Here is a 14,318-nt window from a genome sequence, read left to right on the forward strand (position 1 = left end):
CGCAGCCTTTATTAGGTGCACAGCTAGAACATGATGTGCTCTGAAACTGTTCAGGCTTTCATCATAACCCAGACATGGGTGAATGTATGTATTTTTAACACATCAGGAGACACATCCACCAATCTACCATTAATCTAATCCTCAGAAGACCTTCTCTAACCAACAGAAAATGTCACACGTAGGCCAGACTGATATTTCGCAAAATAAAAAGCACTCAAGCCAAATGTGTGAACAAAATATGGAGGTATCAAAGCAAGCTAATGGACTCATGTGAGGGCCACTTCCTTACAAGAACAAAATTTGCTCATTGAAAAAAAACAAAAAAACAACACACCTGTGTCGCTGTATTACAGAGAACACTTTACTCTCTTCCATTTCGCATCTTCACATTCTTGTGCATAAATGAGCTCAACAAACTACAAATATAGAATACAAAAAGCATCAGGCTTTTAATGTCTCCACTGTATCAAACCAAACTAGACATCACCAACATCCAGACACATTAGAACAAGGCAAATGATGTCACAGCAACACAGCAAACACAATAACTTACAAAACAAACATATTAAGGAATTAATTTCTAGGATGAACAATAACAAAGAATATGATCAGATAAACAATGATATACAGCATCTCTATCAGATAAGAGAATTCCTCATTTCAGCCAGTTTTTTTTCTTCTTTTAATTCAGTTCAAGATCAGAATCAGCTCTTTCAAGTTGTTTAAAATGAGACTGCTCCTCCATTTTCTGACATCTCTACATGGAGGACAATGAATCTAAAACAAAACGCCACTTAAAATGATTGTGCCACAAACCAGCTCTGAAATGTTGCGCTTTCTGTCATGCTGGTTTTTATCCACCGTCTCTGAGGATTATATGCCGTAGAGTTGAGTGGTGTTGTTTCGGATGGTGGTGAGAACCGTGTCCATGTCCTCCCCCTTCAGCAGGCTCAGCTCCTGTAGCGTATGTATGCCCATTCCAGGATGTGAAAACTGGCAGACTTTTTTTTTCACCTGTTAAAAGAGTAAGACACATATTTTACATACGTAGTCAGAATCTAATCAACGATACAATAAGCACCTCTAAATGTGGTTCACGTATAGGATTGAAAAATACATGAGAATATCTACCCATAGCTTAGTGGCCAGAAGCCACAAAACCATCTGGGAAGACAGAAAAAACAAAAAACAGTTTCAAAAAAGGCTAAGCACTTACAAAAAATATGTGGGCTAACTACAAATCAGATCAACAGTGGGAGAGTGCTACCAACAACGATGCAAGGCAGCAATGCTATGATGTGTCTTGGAGTTAAGGACTCTAACACAAGGCTCATCAATGCTTTTCCATCCTTTTCCGTTCAAGAAATGCTCAAACATTGTTCAGTCAATGTTGAGTTTGAAAGAGAGACTGTAACTAAAACTAATAAAGTTAACCAGTACCTGTCTGGGCAGGAAATATGGTGCATCTGTCTCCAACACAATGCGGTCAAGAGGGATCTTACGGACAGAGTCTCGAGCCTCCATCGCTCTGAAGTAGGTGATCAGGGATGTGAAGCCCACATACAGGTTGGGAAACTCTGTCAGGAATGGCTCGATCACTGGATAACTGTTTGTGAAACAGTGCCTGAAAGCAAAAGTATTAAAGAAAGAATATTCATAGATTAAAAGACTCACTTATACTCAGCAATAATTGTGGTGTCAATGAAAACTGATGCATAGAGAGAGAGCTGAATGTAAATTGCAGAGAAATACCAACAATACATAAAAAAGATTATAACTTAAAACCAGACAGAACAGAGTCTAACTTTTCAAACAATTTTTAATGTTGATAAAAAAAGAAAAAAGTTTGACCAAAAAATTTGAATTAGGGGGTAGGCTGTATGGCCAAAATATTCTACCATGATAGATATAATTTTATACTATGGTTAATACCAAATCTTAATATATTATCTCCCAACCCTAATGGGAATGATTAATCAGAATACTTTATCTCGACACTCACCGGTGAATTTTGTAGTCCCTTGGGACACACTTCCTCATGATTTCCAGCAGGTCGTCATCAGCATCCCGGCAGTGGATCAACAACGGCTTCCGCATGGCCACAGCCAAATGCAGCTGACGCTCAAACACCTTCACAGAAAAGCAAAGAAACAAAACACAGACCACAACATTTACTATTCTATAACAGCATCGTCATTCTATTCCACACAGTATATTGCTGACCACTGCACAATGATAAGGCCCCATAGTTTAGAGAAACCCTCAGGGACTACAAAGTCTTATTTAATTGAGACAACAATAAACTAAACCTTACCTCTTTTTGCTTGGGGGTGTCTGTGGAGTTTTTGTGGGAGTAATCCAAGCCCATCTCACCGAATGCCACAGCTTTTGGATGCCGCATGGCCATCAGTATACTGCGTTCATGGAAACTTGAATAGTTTTTGGCAAAGTGCGGGTGGCACCCAAAAGCCCCCCATACCATGTCTTCAGCCAGCAAACCTTCCCACAGGGCCTCTTTCAACATGGTCCCTGGGTTGCAGAAGTTGGTAATACAGCCTCTGAACTCTGGAGGGAAGCTGCTTTGGAAGAGCCCTTGAAAGCTGCTGAACGTCCCTCTGAAGCCAAGTTTTCCATAGAGCATGTCCAGATGACAGTGTGTGTCTATGAAACCAACCTGTCTGTCCTGGTAGGAGTAACTGTTCCATGTACGTTCTGCCCTCATGGACAGTCTTCTTTTAGGCGTGCCACCTTGAGTTAGAGAGTGGGGGGGGGGACGCACGGAAGAACCACCATCTGACTGTCTGCGTGTGGTTTTGGAGTTTAAGTAAGGCTTTGATACTCGATTGTTAGATTGTAGTGGCAGAGAAAAGGGATCCAATAAATGGGCCATAATGTCGGAGGAGTGAAACTGCTCAGAGTCAGCTCTCGATGCTTTTGAAGGGCGTGTATTTGGTGGCGGGGACTGCTTGAATGAGACAAAAACTTGCCTCTGTGATGGTGGGAAAGGCATCTCCATGCCTCCTGCAGCTGCCAGGCCAGTCCCAGTGTTTTCATTGGTGTATAAAAATGGGAGTGAGGAAGGTGTATCTGCCTGGATATTCGCTGAAGGACTTGGCCATCTTTGGCTGCCTGTCAGATAAGTTGTGAGACTGGGCAAAGAATCTGGGTCACAGTCCAGAGAGGGGAAGGACGAGTCACGCTCCTCAGCCTCTGGTGAAGTTCCTGCAGCAAATGACTCACCTTGAGAGGTTGTCTCTACCAACACAGATTCCTGGGCAACAAACCTCTCAGGTGAATCTTCTCCTTTGAGCACAACACTCTGAAAAACATAAATAATTTTTGGAAAATTTACAAACAGCATTTCACTTTAGTCTTTTATCTCCAATGGTTCCTGGTTTATTTTAAAGTCACAAGATAAAAGGACTTATATCTCTGGCTTCTGTACAAATATTATCACTTATCACCGTTTTTCTAAAAAACAGACAAATAAACATATGTAAATAACAGACAAGAAAATTAATGTTACTTAATGTTCTGCTGTAAAAAACCTGAAATCGTACATAAGCAAACAAAACCATAGTAAAATATAGACTCCCAGATGTCAGTTGACCCACCCTTCTGTCTTTCTTAGTCTCTGAGTGGTCACCCAGGGCTTCTCTGTCCTCAAACATTCGTAAGGGGGAGCCCTGGTCGTCCAGGTCAGTGTCGTCATCCTCCGGTTTATTTTCAGATTCAATCGAGGAACAGTTAATACTCATGGGTGTCCTATCAAGTGAAGCTGGGCTGAGCAGTTCAGTCGTCACTGGGGAAGGTTCAAATGACAAAGTGTTGGACATGTCAGTAGTGCTGCGTCTTCCTTTGGTGCTGTCAATGGCTGCAATCACTGCCATCCTGTAGATGGCCTTTGATCCCTCCTCAGGTGTCCTCTCTTTCTTTTTCATGACAAAAGAGTGAGACGGAAGCGGTGATAGTATGCTCTCTGTGGATTCAAGTTGCTTGGATGAGTTGTCCACAGGTGTTTCCTGATGGTTAAGAAGCGAAAAGGACTAATTAATCAGACATATTCCATTGGAAACATATTGCATTGGAAAGCACATTCAACAATCTAAAAACAATTCAGAAGTACCATAAAAAGATGGTCAAAGCAAGCGTTATAGTTAAGATTTACCTTTGAAGCAATGAAATGTTTATGATGTTCTCGGGACAGCTTCCTCAGCTTAACTTTGCCTAGAGAGGACGTGCCTTCACCAAGCGCCGCTGCTTTTCTCTTTGGAGTATACAGACTCAGCTCTCCAAGGCCGTCAGGTCCTGGAGAGTCACCAAGGGGCGAAGTGGGCAGTTCTTCGTTCGGCCACATATTGCAGCAGGAGGGTGTGCGTGAGCCAGCATCCCTCCCCTGAGGATGTACAGGTGAGGTGACTGCAGTTTGTCGCCACTTGAACACAATCTTCTTTCTGCTGCTGTCCATGCTGAAGATCCTAAATCAACACACAGTTGGATAAAGAAATAAACAAATCTGATTTACCATCTGCCATCAAAGAACATGAAAGCATTACTATTAAAATACTCAGGTCAAAAAGATGCAGTGTTCATTAATTTTAGCAACTTTTGCAAATTTTTGTGTAATAAATTACCTTTCAAAATCCACTAAACTGGCTTTTATCCAACTAGGGGTTATTCAAGTCTCCTAGATATTATTTCATCCAATTTATCTGGTTTTACTCTTAAATGTATACATAAATACTTGGCTTTGTAAAGGCACTTTGTAATGAGGATAAAGAAAAATGCTTTTCAAGACAAGTTGTTGTAATGTTTACACTCATATTCATTTAAGGTGTATCATGTTTCTATGCTGTTGACAGACGTGGACTCCAAATCCGCTCTTCCCAGAAGAACGTTATATTGTAATAGGCTAATCCAAAGCAGTTCACTTCTGCTGTCAGACATTTAAATGTTGGCGGGTTGGTGTCTGTATAACTGACACACAATGTCAGCTGCCATGATGCCCTTGGGTGGCTATTGCATATTTTGCTTACAAGGTACATATTCTGAGACGAAAATGCTCACACAGCAAACCAAGAGTTGCTGTTGCCAGAGTTAAACTACCTAATGAGGATCCAATTAAAAACCTCCATAAACTTAACCTATTTGGGCCCATCCACATTAACTTAGTGTTTGTTTGTTTTTTGTTTTTTAACTATAAATTAAGTTTGGCCTGTCCTAAGTTAGTCAGAAAAGACGCCATAAGGGTACAACCACTGGCGACATTTCGCGATCTTACGACGCCATTTTTTTTGGCTAGCTGCATCACTTTAGCCAATGAATGCTAGCCAACTGTTAGCTAACACTGCCTTCTTAACTGCCACATAACAAAGTTAATGTTGTTACTTAAAAAACAGGCTCACTCGCCATTATTTTTTAATGATGATTTTACACTTATTTATCACACATATAGTTAGTTAGCTACACCGCTAATGTTAAAGAGTTGATTAGTTACCTTGTCACACTCGGCACAGTGGAGGACTGCGTGGAAGGTCAAGGTAAGCGGGTCGCTTTATCCGCGTTTGTTCTGCCAGCCAGGGACCTCTCCTTACCTTACATTATTTATTGCTAACAACATCTCTTAACAAAAACAAAACATGAGATAGTCTATTGTTATGTTTGACCTTGTATTGAATCGCGAGGTTCCAGTTTAAAAGAGCCGCCAGATGGTGGTAAACGGTTCCAACGCAACCAAGCCTCAAGATTACTGCACATCTCGCGAGATTAATTCGATTCGTCATAATCCAACGAGATTTGAGTGTGGTGAATGTTGGACCGATCAGCAGACTAGACAAGGTTCCTGTAAGAACAGATCCGATATTAATCGACTAAAAATACATCTTCGACTACAGAAGACAATTTCTACTTCGAACTAAGACGTTAAATTTAGTCTACCTTAAGAAATGTTTTGTTGTTAAGTCAGTATAGATATATAGTGTAACACTCCATACATGTAAACATTAAACGGGGCTGAAAACAAGCTTTGAGAAAGGTGAATTAAAGAATTATACTGTGTACATATTGCGAGGCAATGCTCATAACGAACAAATGAAAATTGAAAAATTAAAAGAGTATAAAAGCGATGAACATTTAGATGTAGAAGGTTAGGACAGGAACAGAGAATATGGGAATTTAAGTCTGTTTTTAAAGGTGGTCAGTGGCAGGACAGAATTAAGGCCGTGAGTATCTAATGCTGAACAGTGATTAAAACAATGTGTACTCGTTACATTCAAATGATTTTATTATCTACAGATAAGTAGAAGTTAAAGCAATGGTCATCCTCCCTTTTTGGAAATAAACAATACCAAGAATAATTTTAGGATCACACAGTGTTACAGTTCCATATGAAATGTTAATACAGTTTGCCTTTTAATTTAGCATATTGTAGGTTGACAAGTTATTTTACTCATTGTCCTCAGCATGTTATTCAATTCATCTCATTTTTTTAGTCCCAGGATTAACACTTTAAATTAACAGCATTTCCACTGAGCCACAAAACCCCTTTTCAGGTACTGAAAAGTGTTCGTCTTGGCCTTACTGTGTTGACACACTCAGGTAACATAAAAATACTCTGCATGAAATCAAATCTGTAACCTTTACGCTTTTTCTTAGACTTTGCTGATCCCACAGACGTGTTGTGGGCACCACATCTGTTTCCTTTACCTGTACAGCACCTTCATGGTGTTCTTGATACCATCACTAGGGGGCACCAAAGTGTAACGTACACGGCTGTGTACATGTCTATCTGTGCGCATAAAACAGATTTTATGTGTTATGGCTTCAAAGACTTTGATTTATCTTATAGTCCGCCTCACTAATCAGAACATGCCTGATCGATAGGGTAATAATATTCATATTAATATGAACAGTCATCATCATCACGACATGTTGTGTTTTTGCGAGAAAATGACATAAAGTAAAGAAGATTCAGAGCTTAAGACTAAACGAGATGAAACTATGATTTTAAAAAATGCACATTCACTGGATTGGTTGTGAGAATTCTTTCAAGGTTATATTTCGGCCGAATTGAGGCCAATAATGTCGAAAGTAAAGCGATTTCAAATCTGAAAAGTGACTAGCGATTGAGTTTTTCTTGGAAGAGTCTGACAGGTATAATATTTTCAACCGAAAGAAAAAAAAATGGCACCATCAGTGAGTCGAGGTCGCCACTGGAGCCCTTTAAATAGCTGTGGAATTCTTTAGTGTTGTGTAGCGAGCTGGAGCGTTGAAGACTCGGTTGATCCAAACTGATCCAGGATCGGTGTGTGCGATGGTCCCTGCATACCTGTGTAACTTAGTGTGTTGGCCACACTGAACCCCGCTCAGTGTGTGGCAGCACGACGGAGTTACTCAGCATGTTAGACACACAGAACTCGGGTTAGCGTTGGAGCCGAGTCTGGTAGGACTGAGCTCTGGCAGAGCTACCGCACCCACATGTGGTGGGTGTGTTATTTTTGAACATGAATTAGAGTAGCAACTTTTCTGGTGGGATGAATGAGTCGAATAAGAATGATTAGGTTAACAGTTATCTAACACATTATCTTAAGCTTACTAATGAGTTCACCACATTGTTTTAAGTCAATAGTATGATATTTTAAAATTGACAGCATTTACACTGAGCAGCAAAATCCCTCTTCGGGGACTGAAATTGGATTGTTTTGACAGCTTCAGTGCGTTGACTCACTCAGGTAAATTTAAATAATGCATGAAATAAAGTGGTTTGAAAGTCGCCTTAACAGCAGGACTTTTTGTCCTCTGGTAATCCCACAGAGGTCTTGTAGGCACCTTCACCTGTCAATCTAAAAGCCTTCACAGGGTGACTGCGTAAATGTCTGTATCTGTGCACATAAAACACACAGACTCGTCGTGTTATGGCTTGAATAACTTTGATTCAGCTTAAAGTCCGCCTCACCAATCAGAACAGGCTAACAATATTAATATTAATATTAACATTTATATTATGAATCATCTTCATCACGACATGTCAGTTTTTTGCAATTTTTTTTAATCTTAACGTTTTTAGAGATTGTGCTCTTTAATATTGCTGTCGTTGACTCAGTGTTTTGTAATTTGATAATCCACGTTTCACACCACCGGACGTGATCATGACAACCGTGAATCTGCCATGATCTTGAATCCTCTGCTTGCGCTTATCCGCGATGGCCTAGTGGTTTGCGTTGATGTAATAGCGTTCTGCTTTTGTACGCATGCGCACAGCCATTGAGAAGCGAAGGTTGGAAGTTCGCGTCCCGTTACGGCAAATCCATCTACGCGTGCAATCCGTACAGCTCCTCAGTGCAAGTTCATGGAGCTGTAACTGTAGAAAGATAGACGACATTGTAAGTTGGAACAAAAGTTTGTCTTTTAACAGTGTTGTATGAACGACCAAAACTCGTGCTTGATTTAGAACTAAAAGTACTGTGATAAAATGTGACTTTTGGAATGTGAAAGTCACACATCTGAAAACTGCTTGACCAAAAATCTTAATGCATCTGAAATTAAATGTGTTCCAGTATCAAAAGCAATTTCGTGGCAATAAATGTACTGAAGTATCAAAAGTACAAGTAAAAGTACATTTTACATGTATGCATATATTATGGATCGAATGATTATCTAGCTGGCCAATTGTCAGTTGTGATATTCAGAATATTTCTGACATTGGAATCATTATTTTTATCCGATTGTTGATCAAATAAGTTCATTGAAACGTGCACTCATTTGGCTGCCTTGAAGCAAGTTATCCAAAGAGTACACATTAATTCAATCATTCGTTTTTAGTCCCAGGTTTAATACTTTAACAGCATTTACACTTAGCAGCAAAATCACTCTTCTGGTACTGAAAATGGATTGTCTTGACAGCTTCAGTGAATTAACACACTCAGGTAACATAGAAATAATGCATGAAATCAAATGGTTTAAGAGACGGGGGGAATCCTTAACAGAGAGACTTTTTGTCAGACTCTTGGTAATCCCAGAGAGGTCTTGTAGGCACCAAAGCTGTATCCTTTACCTGTAAGGAGGTAATGAAGATGCATCAGTCCTCTGACCATTGTGAAAACCAACAATAATGTGAAGCTACGTTGGTTAGATTAATAGATACACAGTTGTTGTCTTTAAAAACCCTGCTTATGATAGACATCAAGATATGTTTGCACTCATTTTATGAACTAAAGAAAATGTTGATCATCTGTTCAGATAAACAGGTTCAGCCGATTTTGATCCTGACCCCAATCACTCAATTATATACCAACATGTAAACGATACGCATAGGCCAGGAGGTCTAAGCTGCTGCACACAACAATGCACCAAAGTCGGTCAGTAGGACAGAGCAGGGAGGGACTTCAGCTTTGAAAGTCAGCTTCAAAACTAGAGCCCGACCAATGTCTCAGGTAGCAGGCAATATTATCTTATTACAGGTTTTCAATATCATCATATACACAAAGATATATTTTTAGAGGTAATAATGCAGAAAAGGATGCTTGAGGTGATTGATAATGATTGCTTTGCCAGTTGCAAAAACTGTGTGTATACCGGCCCATACTGATATAAGAATGTTTTACTCAGTAATGTCAGTATCAGTATCAGTATTGGGATCGTGTATTGGCCGGTTTTAAAGGCTGAGCAGTAAAGAAAGACATTTAGAATATGGATCTCACTCCTTTCAGCCACATGTGAGTGTGAATGTCACACCAAGCTGATACTTATTGTGTAGGTGACATTTTGCTGCAGTCAGAGCATTAATCATAACTTACATGTCGGGCCTTTCTTTTCAACAAGCCAGTAGCAGAAGTCTCTCCTGGCACGGTCGTTGAACACATTCCTGTACTGGCGCATGTTTTGAGATGAGCTTTTTGGTGTGTGTTGATGCACGCCTAATGAAAAACATGTTAGTCAAACACATGGGAAACTAATAAGAGCTGAAGACGTGTAAAATAAAAAAAAGAAAAAAAAAACAAAAACTTGCTGTTGGACCTACTGTGCACTGTGAAGGGATCATTAACTGCAGTTTCATCCAGAGTCAGAGGAGGTAACAGGCCTTCATGTGATGCATATACTGGAGTGTGTAATAAAGACAAATTAGAGACACATTTCCTTAGTAACGTATGCACAAAACCCAATTTTACGTGATTTGTTAAACAGGGTTATTTCCACAAACCTCTGTCCTTCAGCAAGGCAGCTGGAACTGAAGCAAGATAACCTGGAACCTGGGTGGGATTAACTGTGTTTAGTATCACAAGAATGCAAAGTAATACTATTTTTTTATTTATTTATTTTTTATTTATTAATCAATAAAGCCATATCAGTGTCTGTATCATTCTGTTAGTAGAGGATTTGGTTGTGTTTCATTTCATTTCACCATTGTTTTCATTTTGCTCCAGTGGTCTGTCTGGAGATGTGGAAATGTGACTGGGTCGCTCCTTGACCAAAACGTCATGCTGGTGAAGAAAATTGAAGGATCATGAATATTAGCTAGTAACGTCTATTCCACATCAAGCACGCACTGTGCATGCATGCGAGACACACAGAAAGCTCCTGAGAGTACTTACTGCTCTCGCCTGAAACGACTCGCGTCCCGTGTTTTTTTCTTCTCGCCTGCCTGCATGTTCCAGATATTTACTGCACCAGGCTCACCGCTGCTCTCGCACACAGAGATGGGTTGTGTTACTTTGTCGCTTAGCAACCATTTGGCAACAGTAGCCCTGCTGTGCTAAACTGGGGCTGGTTATAAATTCACAATTTGACATGTGACTTTGTGTTTGTCTGTGAGCTTATACAGTCTGGGTTCGTACAAGTGTTAATTATGTCAAGTTATTCAGCATGTGCCGAGCTTGATGTACTCCAGGTGAAACCCTTTATCTGCACTGACATAATTACCAGTAATGGCATTGGTTTAAAAATGTTGAATGCTGCTCTGTTATATGTTGTCAAATGTAATCAATTTGCTTTATATCAGACATGTGATATATGATAAATATAAAGAAATTCAAAAAGGAAGCATAACAAAAAAACTAAGAAGATCCTTGCATGTCAAATTATAGTGTATATCTAATAATCACCTGAGTGTTGGAACTTAAATGAAATTAATTGTGCTTTATAGCACTACATTTTTGTATCTAAATCATAAATCAGCAGTTCCATTCATAAATACATTGCATGCATACAACTGTACAACTGTAATAGGTTCTGTGTATGTGGTCATAATAGATGCTGTTGGGTGTCAACGTTTTCCTTAAACTGTTGTAGTCTTTGATTAATACAGTTGTAGTGTCTAATGACTTCTGTATATTCTGAGCAATCAGGTCTCAATTTCATGATTTTTGTTTTGTGACCTTGTGTTTATGACTGACTAGTTTATAAAACCTGAACAACTAACTAAAATAATGCTATTCACAGCACCTTTCAGTAAGAAATATATCTTTTGTTTATTTATTTATTACACAAATAGACAATTAAAGACTTTGAGATACAGTAACAGGAGTATGAATTTAACAGGATGACGGAATAACAAAAGAGGCAGAGAATTATAGAATAGGAAAAACAAAAGGCATACGCTCCTCAGTCACAGTGTCACACATCCTAATCTATAGGAAAATTACCAGAAAGACAACATTTTAGAAGCCATTCTACCTGTTTACACTGGCAGGTTTATTCTGAAAAAAGTCTAAAATTTTCCAGAATAGGCCATCTTGAAAAATGCATCCATAAACATCCATTTCTGGATTGAAAGTGCTGAAAGTAAAATCTTGGTTAAACTGCTGAGCTTAATAGCTCTGATAACAAAGTAAGATGTTGTTGGAGGGGAGTAAACTGGATCATCTCAGGCATTTCCAATAAGAATATTAATGACATAAAGCTATCTAAAAATCCTTCCCAATGTGACTATGTACTTTTTATCTTGCGTCTTTTAGAAATTGTGATATTTAGGGCTGAAGTTTGATTGTATCCATGTCGGAAAACATTATTGTCAGTTCCTTGTAAGGTCATGCAAATGATCAATACATTTTTTTGGGAGGGACTTAACTAATAACAGAACCTGTCAATGTGGCAGAATACAGTAGAGTCACATAATCAGACAGGTATCAAAGGCTTGTATTCCACATATCTCTAGTGGTCTTCCAGAAATTAACATTGAAATGCTTCAATAACATTTTAGAGGACAAACGATATTGTTTATTTGAAGATGATGGCATCTCATTCTAGAAATCACCTCTTTACTTCTGCTGAGGAAGACATTTCCCAAAGACTGAGTATAAAAGGCAGCAGATGAAAGTCCTTGGCTGGACATGTAAGTTCTCTGGAGAACTCTTTGTAACAGCTGCTCTCTCTCTCAGGAAGCAACTCCACATTTTATCTTATATTCTCAAGATTCTTTACCTTTTTTAATAGTGTGGAATACAATATTGTTGTCCATCAGTGGCTGGTATCCATCCAGTTTCACACCTCATTCTTCCTGGCCTTGAATCCTCTCCAGCAGATGCTGCTCTACTCGCTGGTTCATGCGACGGAGATCCATCAACGCACTGGGACGATCTTCCAGTTCCTCATGGAGACACCGTGCTATTTCCAACCTCCTGTAGTCCTCAGGTCGTACCAGACGGCGGATAACCTGAAGAGCACGATCCTTGAGGCTGTAAACTGTAGGAGTCAAACAAGTGTTTGTCAAATGTTGAGCAGAGGCTGCTTTTAAGGCTGCACAACAAATCTTCTTATTAGACTTAGACTGTTAGACTAAGAGGCTGCAATTTTCTTTCAAGGTAAACTGTGTAGTGCTGCAGAAATGTACTGGCCAACATGTTTTTTCCCCTAATGAAAATGGTAATCCTCAAATGATCACGCGGTCAAATATTTTGCAACTTGTATCAGGATTTGTGTTTGTTTTGTTTTGTTTATATATATATATATATATATATATATATATATATATATATATATATATATATATATATATATATATATATATAAAATAGTGTCACGCTTTTCACTTTTCACTGTCTCAGTAAAAGATATCCTAAAACCCTACTAAATAAAGCCAAATCTAAAATGTTCAATAGCAGTCTACATATAATAGCATCATTGATCAGTGCAACATGAATGTACCCTTTTTAGGGCATCTCTGAGATGTGTTTAATTACAGGTGATGGGTGTGGCTGGTATTTTAAGGCACTTGGCTGGCCTTACCTGGTAAAGTGATAGTGGCAGATGTGGCATTTTCACCCTCTGCTGGTTTAGGCAGAAACAGTTCTTTGCCATTCACCCTCAGCGGCTCATCAGTCTCTGCTTCTCTGAACATCCATGGGTGACCTTGGGAAGCCAGACAGGAAACATGTTGAGAGTATTGCACTGTGATAACAAATAGCGAATCAACGCATCGATACTTCATGACTTAATGTCGTCAGAGCACACTTTTCGGTGGTCCAATAACACGAATTGGTGACCAACTTTAAAGTTCACAACAGTTTTGTCTGATATGATACATTCAAATGAGTTTTGTCTGAATGTGGGTTTTGCAGACGTGACTGCGGTCAAGTCATCCTCGGATGACATCAGCGCAGCAGCTCCTCTGTTGTCTCCTCTGAGTGAGAAAACTGTAAAACAACGAGGACTATGAGAATCTGGTGTGTTGCTTTTAGCCGACACCAACATAAATGGGGACATAAGCTGGTCCTAGATAACATGTTCATCGGACACGTAACCCAAATCTGCGCACAAGAAGTTTATGATATGAGACAAGTTCTCTCACCGATGAAGGTGTAAATGAGCCGTCCCGTCCCTGGCTGTAAGTCGTCAAATGCCTGAGGTTCCCCTCGGAAATCTATCCATAGTGGTCGCAGGACGCGCGGAGTGCGGTTACAAAACACCACCTTCACGGGTATCCGACTGTTCAGGGAGCGGACCAGGGGAAGAGACTGCTCTCCCTCTTGAGGCATTGGTCGCTAATTAGCGAACGCGAAATTGTCAGCGTAGAGGTTTTAGCCGTTTAGCTAATGCTAACTAGCAGCTAGCTGGTGAGCAATCCATGTATGTCGACAGCGGCCGACGCACTGAGATCGTCGAATCAATATTTTGTATCACTTAATATATTCACGTATATTAAGTTCCCTAGTTTTTTCACTAACAGCTGTTTCAGTAACACTACGTCAGGAGAACCGTCTGTTGTTACTTCTTCTCGGGCTATTTTGTGTTTACACTCCCTCTTCCGGTTGAAAAGTCCAGTGAAGTCAAACTATTCTGTACTGTGATTGGTCGAGACGGATGATGACATCACGGCCCCGCGG

The 14,318-nt window shown here is 39.7% G+C and overlaps 2 protein-coding genes across 3 annotated transcripts; both read right to left on the reverse strand.

The window, feature by feature from the left end:
• Positions 1 to 339: 339 nt before the first annotated feature.
• On the reverse strand, positions 340 to 5,797 carry tatdn2 (TatD DNase domain containing 2). Of its 2 annotated transcripts, none has more exons than XM_037102340.1 (7): positions 5,667 to 5,797; positions 4,169 to 4,478; positions 3,615 to 4,022; positions 2,315 to 3,319; positions 2,003 to 2,130; positions 1,441 to 1,624; positions 340 to 1,014 (listed from the first exon to the last, which is right to left on the reverse strand). In XM_037102340.1, the coding sequence occupies exons 2-7, from the start codon at positions 4,466 to 4,468 to the stop codon at positions 874 to 876; spliced, it is 2,166 nt and encodes a 721-aa protein (XP_036958235.1). In that variant the 5' UTR covers positions 4,469 to 4,478; positions 5,667 to 5,797; the 3' UTR covers positions 340 to 873. The 2 variants fall into 2 exon arrangements, with proteins under 2 accessions (XP_036958235.1, XP_036958234.1); XM_037102339.1 differs by having other exon boundaries at positions 5,498 to 5,764.
• A 5,649-nt stretch (positions 5,798 to 11,446) lies between these two features.
• vhl (von Hippel-Lindau tumor suppressor) lies at positions 11,447 to 14,255 on the reverse strand. The gene is made up of 3 exons (XM_037102520.1): positions 13,784 to 14,255; positions 13,222 to 13,344; positions 11,447 to 12,678 (listed from the first exon to the last, which is right to left on the reverse strand). Exons 1-3 carry the CDS (start codon positions 13,968 to 13,970, stop codon positions 12,485 to 12,487), a joined length of 504 nt encoding a protein of 167 aa, XP_036958415.1. The 5' UTR covers positions 13,971 to 14,255; the 3' UTR covers positions 11,447 to 12,484.
• Positions 14,256 to 14,318: the final 63 nt, after the last annotated feature.

Source organism: Acanthopagrus latus, chromosome 6, assembly GCF_904848185.1.
Source record: "Acanthopagrus latus isolate v.2019 chromosome 6, fAcaLat1.1, whole genome shotgun sequence".
Taxonomy (NCBI): domain Eukaryota; kingdom Metazoa; phylum Chordata; class Actinopteri; order Spariformes; family Sparidae; genus Acanthopagrus; species Acanthopagrus latus.

What these genes read in the sequence shown, in the direction of transcription:
- vhl (XM_037102520.1), bottom strand. Translation starts at nt 13,970, where the DNA reads ATGCCTCAAGAGGGAGAGCAGTCTCTTCCCCTGGTCCGCTCCCTGAAC. An exon ending in GCTCATTTACACCTTCATCG is followed by an intron (nt 13,345 to 13,783) that starts GTGAGAGAACTT and finishes TGGCTTCCCAAG; the next exon opens with GTCACCCATGGATGTTCAGA. An exon ending in TGCCACTATCACTTTACCAG is followed by an intron (nt 12,679 to 13,221) that starts GTAAGGCCAGCC and finishes TGACTCCTACAG; the next exon opens with TTTACAGCCTCAAGGATCGT.
- tatdn2 (XM_037102340.1), bottom strand. Translation starts at nt 4,468, where the DNA reads ATGGACAGCAGCAGAAAGAAGATTGTGTTCAAGTGGCGACAAACTGCA. An exon ending in AACATTTCATTGCTTCAAAG is followed by an intron (nt 4,023 to 4,168) that starts GTAAATCTTAAC and finishes CTTAACCATCAG; the next exon opens with GAAACACCTGTGGACAACTC. An exon ending in AGACTAAGAAAGACAGAAGG is followed by an intron (nt 3,320 to 3,614) that starts GTGGGTCAACTG and finishes TATGTTTTTCAG; the next exon opens with AGTGTTGTGCTCAAAGGAGA.